Consider the following 13,533-nt stretch of genomic DNA (forward strand, 5'->3'; position numbering starts at 1 on the left):
AACGAAGAACGGAGGCCTCAGACACCAGAGTCAGCTTTGCAGCACCGGATCCAGCTGGAGGCGCAACAGGAGGAAGGTCAGAAGGCAAAATGGAAGCCAGAGGCCTGGGAGCCTCTGAAATGGTCTCAACCGAGGACTGCACTTGAAAATCTGCGGGCTGCAGGGGCTGCAAAGGCATCTCACTGGCTACCGCATGACTGACGACCAACTTAACATCATCCAAGGACTTGACCTTTGGGAGCCTGTCGCGGTACTTATCCTTACGTTTCTTGGGGATATCCGAAGCCTGAAGACCAGCGGACAGCATACCGACAAACTTAGGCCAAACTCCAAAATGCTTAGCTAAAAGCTTAGCCCGATGACGAATAGTACACGGATTAAAGGAAGCACAGAGATCATAATTAGGAACGTAGTGGTCAAGGCCTAAACAAATAATGCAATAAGAATGAAAATCTCTATGGGGAATTTGCTTCCCAGAGGTAAGACAATTATTAACCTTTTCTGACATTCATTAATGCAAGAAAAGAAGATCCCCAACGTGGTACTTAGCTGTAGTTGACTTCAACTTTGTAGTCGGAAACAAAAAAGATAAACTGCTGACCGGCACTAGTGCAAGAAATGCTTCTGCTTTGGGCTCCACGGCAAGGAAGGCTGAGGAAGTGACGTTGGCTGCCTCCTTTTGTATCGGGCACCCTGATGTCCTTTACAACCGACAACAGCCAACATCATTTTTACTTACCTTTGGTATTCTGGCCGATCGAGGGCTACCGGGAGCCGGATAACCTATTGGTTAGGACTGCAACGGTGAAACACGATGAACATATGCTTCTTAAAGTTGCAACACAGGCTCTGTTCTACATCTTCCAAGAGGGGTCTAGGGTAGCCTTCACATTCATCCAAATCAGTGTCTTCAGTGAAAGATTCTGGAGATGAATCTGTTTTCTATGAACATGTATTAGTGGGAGATCAGATGGCTCAGAATCAGACTGGGAGCTAATATGGCTCATCTCTGAAGCCTCTGGTACCAGCTGTTCCTATATGACAAAAGGGTGGGTAGAAGAAGCAGAATCCTGCTGGCATGTGGGTGGAAATGAGCTGGATGAAGGAGCTCTCTCCTTTGGTGTAGCCAAGACCCTCTCGAAGGCCAAATCTGCAGTTGGCTGTGAAGATATCCTCTTATCCAAAGATGAAAACGATACCTCAGTATCAATGGGGGCTCATCCTCATAGCCAATCTCAGATCCAAGCTATTGAGTGTAGAGGCCCTAAGGGGAAAGGATGGCTCCAATAACTTTGGTGTCAACCAATCTTCCTGAACCCTGGCACTGATGCTTCAGCTCCAAGTCTCTTCCCGATCTGAACATATCAAAATCAAAAGACAAAGGGATGCTGTCGGAGATGAAGTGGGGCAGATTGTTGGCTCTGATGAAGGCTCCTCGGGTTCCAGTGTAATCAAGTTCGATGGGAAGACCAAGACTGGAGAAATAAGCGAAGGGGTAGTTGGACCAATACTTGGTACATTCAAAAACCCAGGATGACTGTGCAGACTGAGGAACTTCTGCATCATTCTGTCAAAATCTTCTTCAGTTAGGCTTCTGGCTGACTGGGTAGAAGAAGCCACTGAAGGTGGTCTGGATTATCTCTGTTCTTGGAGAATCAGTGAATGTAGCCTAGGGTTCACTGGTTCCAGAGAAAAACATAGGGGGAAGAAGGTCGGACCCAAGAAACGGTTAAATCCAACTGCCTTGGAGTCTTTGAGCCCAGCCCAACCGAAACTGTGGGGTTGTGGACCGTTTTTCTGACTCATCCTTTTTCCCCTTTCCATAATCACTGTTCTCCTTCAGTTTGTCTTTTGTCTTCAGTTTATTTTGCTTTTTGGTTGGTGAAGCAGCAGCTGATGAAGTGGATGCTATAGGGTTGACCCTGTTTGTGGAGGAAGGAGTCCCTTAACTATGAGCTTCTCTCTCTCTCAAAGTCTGAAGTGACCTAACTTGTGGGATCAATACATGCAGAGGAGGAATGAGGTTTAAAAGAAGGCAGGATTTGAATGAGTTATGTAATAGTTGACTAACAACGACTAGATATGCTAAAAGTGATGGATAATGTTTGCAGCTACAGTTGTGTCTGCACTGTTTGGAATGTATAATGTGTCACATGGTTTATTGTCATTTATGTAAATGTGATAATTTAATAAAGATGTTTTTTGTTTATTTAAAAAAAAAAGTTTGAAGTCCCCTGGAACTGAAGGAAGTACAGGCTTTGGCAATCTGAGTCGAGGTGGGTAGCCCCCAAATCATATACACACACAGTGCACTGCAGATCTTGGGGAGGAAGTTGTACTTGCATTCTGAGCATTTTTTTAAAACACTGGCTTTTTGACATCTTCACCCTGATACCGTCTAGGTGCATAAGAAAAAATGGTGCAGTCACACTATAAAGTTCTATAGATGTTTACCAAAATCTTATCAAATGTGTGTGCTTGCATATATATATCAAAATGCATGAAGAAAAGCAACTGTAAGTCACTCAACCTGAAAGCTATACTAACTTTGAAATTACAAACTAAAGCCTAAACTATTTAAGTATTATAATAGGTAAGATGACTACTGAGTATGAATGCTAACCATAACTTACCAAGAAACACATCATCTAAATATAAAGACATATCTATTTAACTGTCAAACTTGAGAGATGCATCTCTTGGTAGGAAGAGGAGGAAAAGGATTATAATTCAAATGATATTGTTTTGAAAGGTGGCAAATGAGGTCTGAGGTACTAGGGCGGAGTGGAGGGAATTATGGGTATGGGAGGAGTCAAAGCCCTGGGTCCAAGAAGCTTCAAACTTGATACCAAGGTCGAATCTGATCAGATCCAACAAACCCACATGTTGAGTCAGATGCAAATAGATAACATTGGAGCACAAGTTTTGTTTTCTATAATTAAACTAGACCTTGTAAAATGAAAAAGATAAAATATTGCGGAAGTACAAGACCAAAAAATAAAAGTGTATAAGCTATGCAAGTTTATGCATGACTTGGATAGTTGTAAAAAGCCCTGAACTGTGAGTAACAAAATTTTCATAAAAAATGAAAGAAACAAGAAAATCTGCTGCAATTATAGTGACCTGTGTGGTAATACTACTTTGTACTGCTCTACTTTTTTCCCATCTTTTAGCCAAAGAAAAATCATCTCTCTACATTTTCAGTTTGTTCTGGGGACTTTAGTCTTATAGCATAATTTGCAGTTATGGGAAGATTATTTTTCTACATTATACTGTACTTCTATTTCAGCAAGTAGAATTAATTGTAAAAGCTAGCTGCTTGTATTTTAAATCCTGCTGGAGTTTAGTCTTGTAGTTTCATTCACACTTGTGGCAGAGCTGTGAACTACTGCCACATTTGAGCTTTAGTTAGTCATTTATTACTGCATTTTTTTCATGAACAGTGTTACTGGTACTTTTCTGCATAGTATAGCGGCTTAAACTGTAGCAGCAGTACTCCAGGATTGGTGCTTCAGTCCTTTTACAATTACTGATACTCTAGTTTTGTTCTTACAGTTTTATATTCTGCTACTCTTGCTTCTTTTCGCCATTACTCCACGTACTCTTGCTTCTTTGCTATATTGTTATATTGTATAATTTTTTTAATGTCCTGTTTATTTCTCTACCATCATTTAAAACTGTATTCATACAGTTTGTTCATGTTTTGCTGTTTTGTTTATAATAATGACTCTGTATAATTTTGTTTCCTTATATTTGTTCTTGCTTGTTTTACTTGTTCTCGGTGGAGCTTTTCTCCCTGGGCCTCCACTGAAAATTGCTTTGATTCTTTCTGGTATGGCTTAGTTTATACATTTACTTAGTGTAGGCTTCAGTGTAGTTACCACTTCCAGCTTGGGGGGGGCTTAAAGTGCATTTATACCTTCACCTAGGAGAGTATAGTTTGCCTTGGTGAAGTTTTTGTGTCTGATTTCACCCTTTGTGAGTTCTGGTGTTCGTGCCATCTCGAAGGTAACTGATTTGTGGTGAGTTTTAACTAATGAGGGTCTGACAGTTGCGGCAGTGCATCTGTTTGACATGTTGCTGAGTACTAGATCCAGAATGTTTGTTCCCCTTGTTGGGGTATGGAAGAAATGAAAACAGTTTCAATTAAATGCACATGTTCATTAACAAGGAGAAAGAATGAAGAGGAAAGAACACGGGCACCTGTTTACTTTAGCATCCCCATTACACTCAAAAATAACTGGGAAAACTTTACTTTATAGCATGTCGATTATGTAATGCATTATAAAAACACTACCATTAAGAACAAAAGTTTATTTTAATTACAGTTAAATCTTTCCATCCTCTCCCCCCCCTTAAATGTTCTTCCAAACATTAATGAGACATGATGCACAGCATATGCTTTAGAGTCCCCTGCAAGTTTAACAAAGTCAGAAAAGTCAAACATTTTTCAGGTTTTCTTGTTCTGTCATGTTTCACAAATATAATTCATGCTTTGTAATCCCACATTTATTTGTCAAGTTTCTAAGTATGATTTTATTCCAATTTGCCTCCATCTCACAAATCCAGTCTGTGCTTCATCCCCAGTGTACTCTATGTTCTTCTAGTCGACTCTTTTGTTTTTTTTCTGTCTCTCAAGCATTTTCCATTGAAACATTGGAAAAGGTTTCACTAGCACAGTCTCTCTCTGGTCTTTATTACCAGAAGAACAAGAAGCAGAATTTCCTTCTGTTTCACAACTCACTTTTTATTGGACAAACTTTTGTACTTGATTCTTAGTATGTTCTACATCAAAAATGATTTTGTCCCACCAGGAAATAATATTCTGAAGATAGCTGGCTATAGCAGTTTGAATCTTTTGCCTGCTTTGTGACATTCCCTGATTAGTGGAATAAATGTATTCTTCTGTCTGGTGTACAGTGTGTAATCATTTTCCACAAACACTACTCTCTCCTACATTTAGTACTTTGTCCTTCTGACACAGTTCTGTCAGAATAAACTCCTCCTGCTTGTAGGATTGTATCTTTACTATTAAAGGTGTAGGTTGCTTTCTCATGGCCAGGCTTGGAGAATGCACATGATGTGCCCTTTCAATTAACAACTCCTGCTGTGGAATACCAGTCCAGTTGCTTATTTATGCTTTTATAAAATTAATACAGTCTGTTCCTTCCAGCTTCTCTGGTATAGCATAAAATATCAGGTTTTCCCTACATGCACTGTCCTCTAATTCTATATTTTTTGAAACATCTCTTCTTGACCAGTCTGATAATCACCAAGACTTTCCTTCATTTTGACCTCTGATTTTTGCAGTTTTTATCACCTAATGTGAGTATCTTTTTAAAGCTTCCTCCATTTTTTTCATCTTTTTTTGAGTTGATATACTCCATCAGTGTTTCTTTTATTTTGATCAGCCCTGAGTACATTTGACTTATTTTTCCATCTAGGTTATTAGAAGTCATGCCTTGCACCAAAGCTGAAGGTTACACTGCTTTTTACTGAAGAGCTGCAGAATTCTTCCTAGTCAGTGTTTTTTCCTCACTTTTTGTGATTGATTTTCTTTCATATTCTCTTAACTTCTTTTTTGCTGGCATCCAGGCAGTGCATTTACTAGCCAGTTACTGAAATTTACCCACAAATATGAGTTTACTGGCTCTGTCTTCTGAGTTTCTGTTTTTACAGTGGGAGAGCAGAAATTAAGCCGTTACTCAGTGTGCACCCATCTTGGAAGTCCAGTTTTTATACAATATTAGTACTCGCCTTGTAGTCAGTAAATAATCTTAGTTGAAATTCACTTATTGTCCAGAATACAATAGTGTTGATAAAGCATTTATAAAAAGCAGTCCTGTCAGAACGTAAATTGGAATGCATGCCATGTATATATGGTGCAACAAAAGCCACCATAGATGTTCCGTTAATCAAGATTATAATGAGTGGAATCAAATAAAGACTCATGTTTCAGAACAGTCCCCTTAAAGATATGCATCAGAGTGACAAGAGTGTTTAAGGGCTTCTGGGATATCTTTTAGAGGGATAGTGGTATATAACGAGAAATTATCCAAACTAACCAGTAAAATAATTTCCTTCAAAGGAGAGAAAAAAATGTTTTGTATCTTTTCAGTACTTTTGACTAATTTATACATCTGAGATTCTTAGAGCTTTAAAGAAGTTTGTTAGTCATGCCATACCAGCCACAATGAGTATTACTTGTTTTTGTGCATTGCACACATAAAGCCAGGAGAAACAGAAAAAGTAACCAGACTTCAGAATATATTCATTAAATATTATTTTATCAATTATATTGTCTGTTTCCCTTTTAAAATGGTATGTATTGTAACATATCACGTCCTTAATCTTTTTCTTTGTATCTGTTGACCATTAAACCTTGCTCAGTCAGTTGGACCCATCTCTTCCTGGTAGGACGATCACCAGTCGCCATTGAATGCATCCTATCAGCAATCTGGTTTTTGTATTTATGCCCTAAATCAACTCCCTTTGTCCAACTACATTATATTCAGTCTCTTCCTCTGAAAACCTGCAGGTTCCCACACATACATCCCATGAAGGCTGACGTATAATTGCTTTGGCATGGACCAGGTGCACATTTCGATGTATTGCAAGGTACCTTTCCTGCTGTAAATGTCCACAGTATTATGTCATTGTTAAGGAATAAGGGCATTGAATGAGGGTTGTGTTTTAAGTGATATCTTTGATATAGCTTGCATATTGCTACAAGTATTTTAAAGGTATGTGTTTTTGTATGGGGAAGCCATTTTTCTGAAAGTTAACTCTGCCACTGTAAATTTTATATTTTAAAGGTTTAGATGCCCTTTTTATGGTTATTTGTGCAAGCAGGTCTTTGGTTTCAGAAAGTTCAGTTGGAGCAAAATGAAACTATAGAGAAAGTACTGTACAGAGTATACTGTTGTGTTGTTATCCCAGATGTCTAAATCCAAGACATATAACTGCAGACGCAAAGGCACATATTTGAGAAAACACCTTAAGCACAGTTTGGTTTATCCTGTCAGGTAAAGCTGCCTGTTCACCGTAGAATGATCCAGGGACAATACTTTTTCCCCCCTCCTCTGGGATACTGTTTGCATTCAGGAAATTTACTTCATTTATGATTGCACTACTGTGAAACAATTACAGTTTAAGTTAGTGAGTTAAGTAGCCAATTTTACATTTACACAAGGCTCACATTTGACTGCTAACCAAGTGTTTGGAGAACAGTCCACTGAGGGGCTAGATATGTGATTTTCTCCTAATAAAACTCCAGAATATCTTAACCATATACAATATATTAATTGAAGATAAAAGGAATTTGTTTTATCAGGGGATAATGAATCATGGTTTCTTTCAACATGTCTAAGAATGAGTAGTTTGCTTTGTGTGTTCGTTAAGATTAGGGCTTGGTAATTAAACAGTGTGACAAGGAAGGTAGCGGTAATTAAACAGAGTGACACGAAAGGTAGCTTTATTTTTTTATCAGGACATAAGTACCCATAGATGTGTTTAAATACATTTGGGGATACCACATGCTGTATGATGTCACATAGGGACCTGTGGAATACTTTAGAACACTGTACAATTTCTTATTAGAGAGATGGGTTCTAAGAACAGGCATTGTAAGTATGCAACTTCAAATAATCATCTGTCCCCATTACTTTTGTTAACGCCAGTGGTGTACTGGCTGCAAGGCTTGCCATAAAGAATAAATAAATTGTTGAATTAAATTTTACAGACATATGAAAAAGGCAGACTATGAGGGAGTTCAAAGGTCTGCTAAACAAACAAAAGATATGGAGGAAAGATTATTATTGAGCGGTCATGAGTATCATGCATGTCTTTGAGCTAGTTGTACTCACTGAAGGTCCAGAGAAAAACTCATATTTGTTTGATATTATTTTATTTTTAAGAAGTTTTACTTCTAGTAATGTAGAGAAAGGAAAACAGCTTTTGCTTTCTCATATGCATAAGGTTTATGCAGGATTGTATCCAAAACAGTAATTTCTGACAAGATGGTATCTTTTTGATAGAATCATGAAGAAAAGAATCCTGATTGTAAAGTGCCCATGCCCTTTGCCTCCCCCCCCAGTAGATAGTGCTAGTATTAAAAATATCATTAACAACAGTGGTGTATTCTGTCAAGAAGTGATGAGGTGTTGCAAACTGTATGGAAGTGTCTGTACAAATAAAAGGAAGAAATATTAAAAGTTATTTAGAGAGGGAATCTAGTAAAGATACACTAGGGAAAAATGGACACTCTAATTCTTAAATTGTTCATGTGTAGATATATTTCAGATATCCAAAATGTTTACTGTTCAAATACTAAAAGGACAAATGGAGCACCAGGCTACTTTACGTGTAATTCTTCTTTTGTAATATATGCGATCAATGCACAGTATGCAAAGTATTCTATACAGGAAAAATAATGGGCATTTTAAAAACATATTTATAAACATTATGCAGTTAAAAATGGAGATGAAATTGATGCTTTGGGTAAACATTCAATAAATTGTAGTGGTTTTAAGAGATTTGTTTTCTGTGTAATACATTATGTTTTAAAAGATTTTAATGATGATAGTGATTGTAAGTTAGATTTCAGAGAAATGAAATTGAAAAATTTGCTGAATGATAATGTTTATCCAGGGTTAAATGGTGCAGTAAATTATAAATATGTTTTACAAGTGAAAAATAGAAGCCTGAATAACTTTAAGTAAGTGTTGAATTAATACTTAACATTAATTGGCAGGCAATGGGTCACACAATTGAAATGTATGTGTATGTAAGATGCATGCTATTCATTCTGTTCTGAAGAATACCTCGGTGTAGGTCGAAAGCACCAAATAAATTTTTAAGGTTTTTTTTTTGTGCTATTTCCAGTAACTTTTCTTCAGTTTTTTTTTAGGTGCTTCTTATTCAGTTCATCAAAGACACTTTTGGAGGTAGCATTCTAGTATGCATACAGTAAGATGAGTCTTTTTATTAAAAATTAATATAAAGGCAGTTTTTGGTAGCTGCAGTGTAAAATACACATACTTTAAAAGAAAGTTTTATACAAATACGGTATTGGAGATAGTTACTCGGGTAGTGAGGGGGTAATGATAACTGGATACAGAGGTTGCGCTGATACTAGAAAAGCAAAAGAATGTGGAGAGAGAGAGATGTCTGTAGTAGAAAGGAGATCCTTGGTATTAGGATAGAGAAAAGATTTGTGTAAGATGTGACATAGATGGAGTGCTGAGTTAATCGTAAATGTATAGCAGAAAATATGCACATGGAGGTATGAGGTGGCCAGAGATGTTTGAGATAAGAAGACGATGGACGAAGATGATGAACACCTTAAGGAAGTAAATGATATATTTGAAAATCATGATGATGATTAGTTTAGAAGTGAGTTTGCATGATATGCTGTAGTTGTTGATAGCAGTATGCTGTTGTGTGAGGAGAGTTAGAAGGGGCTAGTCAGGTGATTCAAAGTAGTGGCATTGTCATGTGTCAAGAAGAAATGATTTTGCATCCTATTTAAAGTCTTTTGATGTATTTATTTGGCAGAGGAAAGTTGGAAATGATGTATGGTTACCTGCAGTATACAAGAGAATTGTGACAGAGTTGTAGAGGAGCTTGCATTTTACAAGGGGATTTCAGCTGATTTGGAGGTACATACATTGTACTCAAAAACTGGTGCAGAGATGCATGCAATGTGCAGGGAAAGGGAGCATTTAATTTCATTCAATGTATTAGTCTTAAATGCATCATTACTGCAGCACATGCACTAAAATGCAGTAGCAGTGACTGGCGTGATTTTTACATTTTTGGTCTTTATTTCTGATTATGACTGCTTTACATGGATTTTGAGAGGCTAGGTGTTAGACTAATGTATGTGATCAGAGTTTTTTTTCTTGAACTACAGCTGCAGTTTGACTGCACTTTACTGTCGGAATGCTGAGATTTGCAGAAGAAAGAATTGTTTTTCCTTTTTTTTTTGTCTTTTGTTCATGGCTGTGTAATCATGGCATTAGTATGTTTAAGTAAGAAGGGGTATGGTTGTTTGCTTACCTGCAAAATATTGGATGTGTGTAAGCCCCCAGACTGATTTTTTTTTTTTTTGGTTCATTATTGTCACTTTTTTTGATGGTGTGGTAGCTGCTGTTGTGTGCAATGTTCTGTCATGGGGAGTGCTATGAAAATGCAGATGACCTGTTTAGAGATGCACACAGTATGTGGGGGATTGCTATAGTACCATATGCATAATGCAGGTGGTTTGCTTTAAATGCACTCAAGATGCAGAGGGACTGGTGGTACAGAAGTACTCAAACTGCATGTCTGACTGATCTTTGTCTGTCTACCTTGCTTCATGCAGTGTTCCTGCCTGTGGTCCCTTATTTAGTAGAAATGCACCAAAGGCAGTTACCAGACTTTCTTACAGCATAGTATTTTTAGAGGTACTCATTCCCTCTCCAGTATTCTGTCTTACCTCTAGTGTATATTGTGAAACTCTGATTCACACACAGTTGTTTTGTCATGCCTCTTGAGCATGTGACTGCCAGCCTGCTGTAATGTCAGTGTACTGTCTTCATTTTCTGTTTTGACAAAACTGCATTTTAATATTGTAAATTATAAACCAAATAGGTGTGCTGTCACCAGTTTACTGTATGGATATTTTTTAAATGTAATTCATTAATTAAAAGAAATGTAACAGCATTTAGGAGTTCATATACTGATAACATTTTTAACTGTTTCTTTCAGTCACAGCCTGCTGTTTTAAGAAATAATCACCTTCATTTTGAAGAGTGGCATAACAAATGGTTAGAAGATAACGTAACAGATGAGATGGCAGATCTTGTTCAGGACTGGCTAATGGGAGTAGAAGAAGAAGAGTTGGTGCCCTGCAAGACACTATGTGAGACAATCTCAGTGCATGGCATCCCGGTGAACAGATACAGGGTACGATACAGAAAGTATCCAGCATCTCCATGACTGTGTGACTGCTCTGAAATTAAAATGCCTATAAAGTATAGATGGTGCCATTAAAACAAGCCCAGATCAGTCACCTGTGCAAGAATGTAAGCTTGAATTCTGGCCCAAAGTTACAGCCTTTGCTGCAGGCTTGTGTGTAAGATGGACAGAGCTGACTCATTTTTGCTTTTGCAGTCAGAACAATATTGCCGTATGTTCACTTTTGCTTCCTACTTATTACTGCTACAGTATTTTTGCTTACCTGCAAACAATGGGATGTGTGTAAGCCAGTTAAAATATGTGCAACAGACCCTGCAAAATGTGCACTGACAAGTTCTCAGACAAACTTGACCTTGGCTAATTTAAAGAAAAAAAAAAGAAAAACTGTCTTAACAGTTGCTCTTGCTTTCTCCATAATGTACTTATGCATGTCCTTGTAGATCTTGCGTCTTTGTGCAAGAAGCTCAGTTAAATGTCCACATTGTCTGTTCTAACAGTTGGCATTACTGGCTGCATTTCCATTGGTGGAAATATCAGTAGCCTTATGTTTTCATAAATTTTAGTGCTGATTATTTCACATTTGTGGACTTTACTATAAATAAATGTTATAGAAGTCTCAATCATATTGGCAGATAGGATTTTCTTTACTCGTGTGCCCATGCCCATTATCCATTGGACAAGTTCTGTGGAGGGTGCTTTCTCAGACCAGTTGAATCCAGTTATCAGTGGCAAACATGTACAGTTATCGCACAAATTTAAATGTGTTGCCAATTTGAGGTAATAGTGCATTTTTAAATGTTTTGCTGTTCGTACTGTTCTTTATCTATGTTTTTATATATAAATATTTAATAATTTAACACCTTGAATGTTGTTTTTTTTTGCATACGTCTCAAGTTTGCCATGTAGTTTCATATTTTTTGGGGGGGAAGGGTAAGTCAGTATAGTATAAATGTCATTTTATTCCACATTGTTGCACAAGCACATATTTGACCAAGTGTTAATAAACATAAAACAGTTTTGTAATTCCTGCATGTCTTTCATCTTTCAGATACATAGTATCTGTGGTATGTGCCATGTAAAGTATTTTTGATTTTTTATTGAAGAGTTGTGACTTACACATGTATTTTAAATGTCTTTTGCTGACAACACACCATCGTATGTTAATGATACAAGTATATTGAACTTATGTACTTGGGCAGAGATGCATAATAAGACATGCCAGTGACAATTCCCTCTGCAGTGTTTTTGCTGCCTGTTTGCATAGCCGCAAAGTAGATGGATCTGCATTATGTTTGAAAAAAATCTCAGCTGTAGTCTCTGTGGGACTCTTTTTATCAGCTGTGCACATCTAAAGCTCTTAGTTTTCTTACTGGTCTTGATTCGTACTGTACTCTGCTGGTCCCACATAGTCTTTGGTCTTTTACGTGTGCTGTCTGAAAGTGAAGGGACCACTATAGGACATTTATCTTTTTTTTTTTTAGTAACCTGACCTGCATATGCTGTAGTTATCTCCCTGGACCATGCTGCATCTGTTTCTCTTGTAACATTTGGAATGTCATTCATAGAAGATTTAACATTTTGGTTCCTCCATCCCAGGTAGGTATGCTGGTTCTCATGAGTTTCCCACAGAGGCCTTCTTTTCCAAAGTCCATAGGTCTTCCTTCGTATGCAACACTTCCATCCTTACCAAGCTTGCCCCCCCCCCCCCCCCGGATTCTTTTAACTCTCTTACACTCTATTTTCCAAATGGCCACAAGAGCAAACTGTGACCTTGTATATTATTTTCCATCGGCACAATTCATTACATTTTCAAGAGATAATTGATATATGTCACAAACATTCAGACCTCTGTACTCGGTGTGTACTATTTACATGTATTTTGTGTTTAATCTTGAAAATATCCACACCCTGTCTCTGTACCTTAAATGCGTTTGTGTTTTGTAAATCCCTTGTAAATATTGTTCTCTTTAAAAGTTTTTGGTCAAATCTTTTGTAAATATATTTTTTAATTTGTTCTAGATCTTTTTTCCCTGGGCTTCCACTGAAAATGGGCTCACACCCAGTCAGACTATCCTGGTAAACAAATGCAAAATAAATAAAAATAATATTTTGTAAGTTTGTAAATATAAAATTAATCTTACAGATTTCAAGGTATTTAATTATTGTGCTTGATACTTAAAATCCCAAGTTTTGCAAGGCAACTTCCTTTCACAGATAGCTTTAGGAGATGATCTAGTCTCAAAGGGCTTATAACCCAGTCTGTTTGCCGTTGCTAAGCTCGGGCTCACTCAGCTCAACAACCCTACCTCCATTCACCCCTCTCCTTTAGATTTATACTTACCTCACTCTGCTGCACTATTAGCCATCCAAAGAATTTATGAACTATTTGCATCACACACTCTTCTCCCTCTTCACACACTTCATCTATTGTTCACATCACTATCCTGCCCGATTAACTCTTAACTGCATCCAAAGCACTTCCTATCCAGCATGCTGCTCTTGTTATTCTTCCTGTGTACTTTACCAATTACTTCTCATTGTATTATAATCTGATTATACCTACTTCCAGTCTCT

The 13,533-nt window shown here is 37.5% G+C and overlaps 1 protein-coding gene across 2 annotated transcripts in view; it reads left to right on the top strand.

The window, feature by feature from the left end:
- The window catches only part of SIN3B (SIN3 transcription regulator family member B), a 1,843,877-nt gene extending 1,831,895 nt beyond the window's left edge, over positions 1 to 11,982 (top strand). For both annotated transcript variants that reach the window (XM_044090740.1, XM_044090739.1), the window contains one exon: positions 10,750 to 11,982. In XM_044090740.1, coding sequence (XP_043946675.1) covers positions 10,750 to 10,980 — 231 coding nt within the window. In that variant the 3' untranslated portion in view covers positions 10,981 to 11,982. The remainder of the gene's footprint in view (positions 1 to 10,749) is intronic.
- Positions 11,983 to 13,533: the final 1,551 nt, after the last annotated feature.

This window comes from Protopterus annectens, chromosome 13.part0 (assembly GCF_019279795.1).
Source record: "Protopterus annectens isolate FY-2018-M chromosome 13.part0, PAN1.0, whole genome shotgun sequence".
NCBI lineage: Eukaryota > Metazoa > Chordata > Ceratodontiformes > Protopteridae > Protopterus > Protopterus annectens.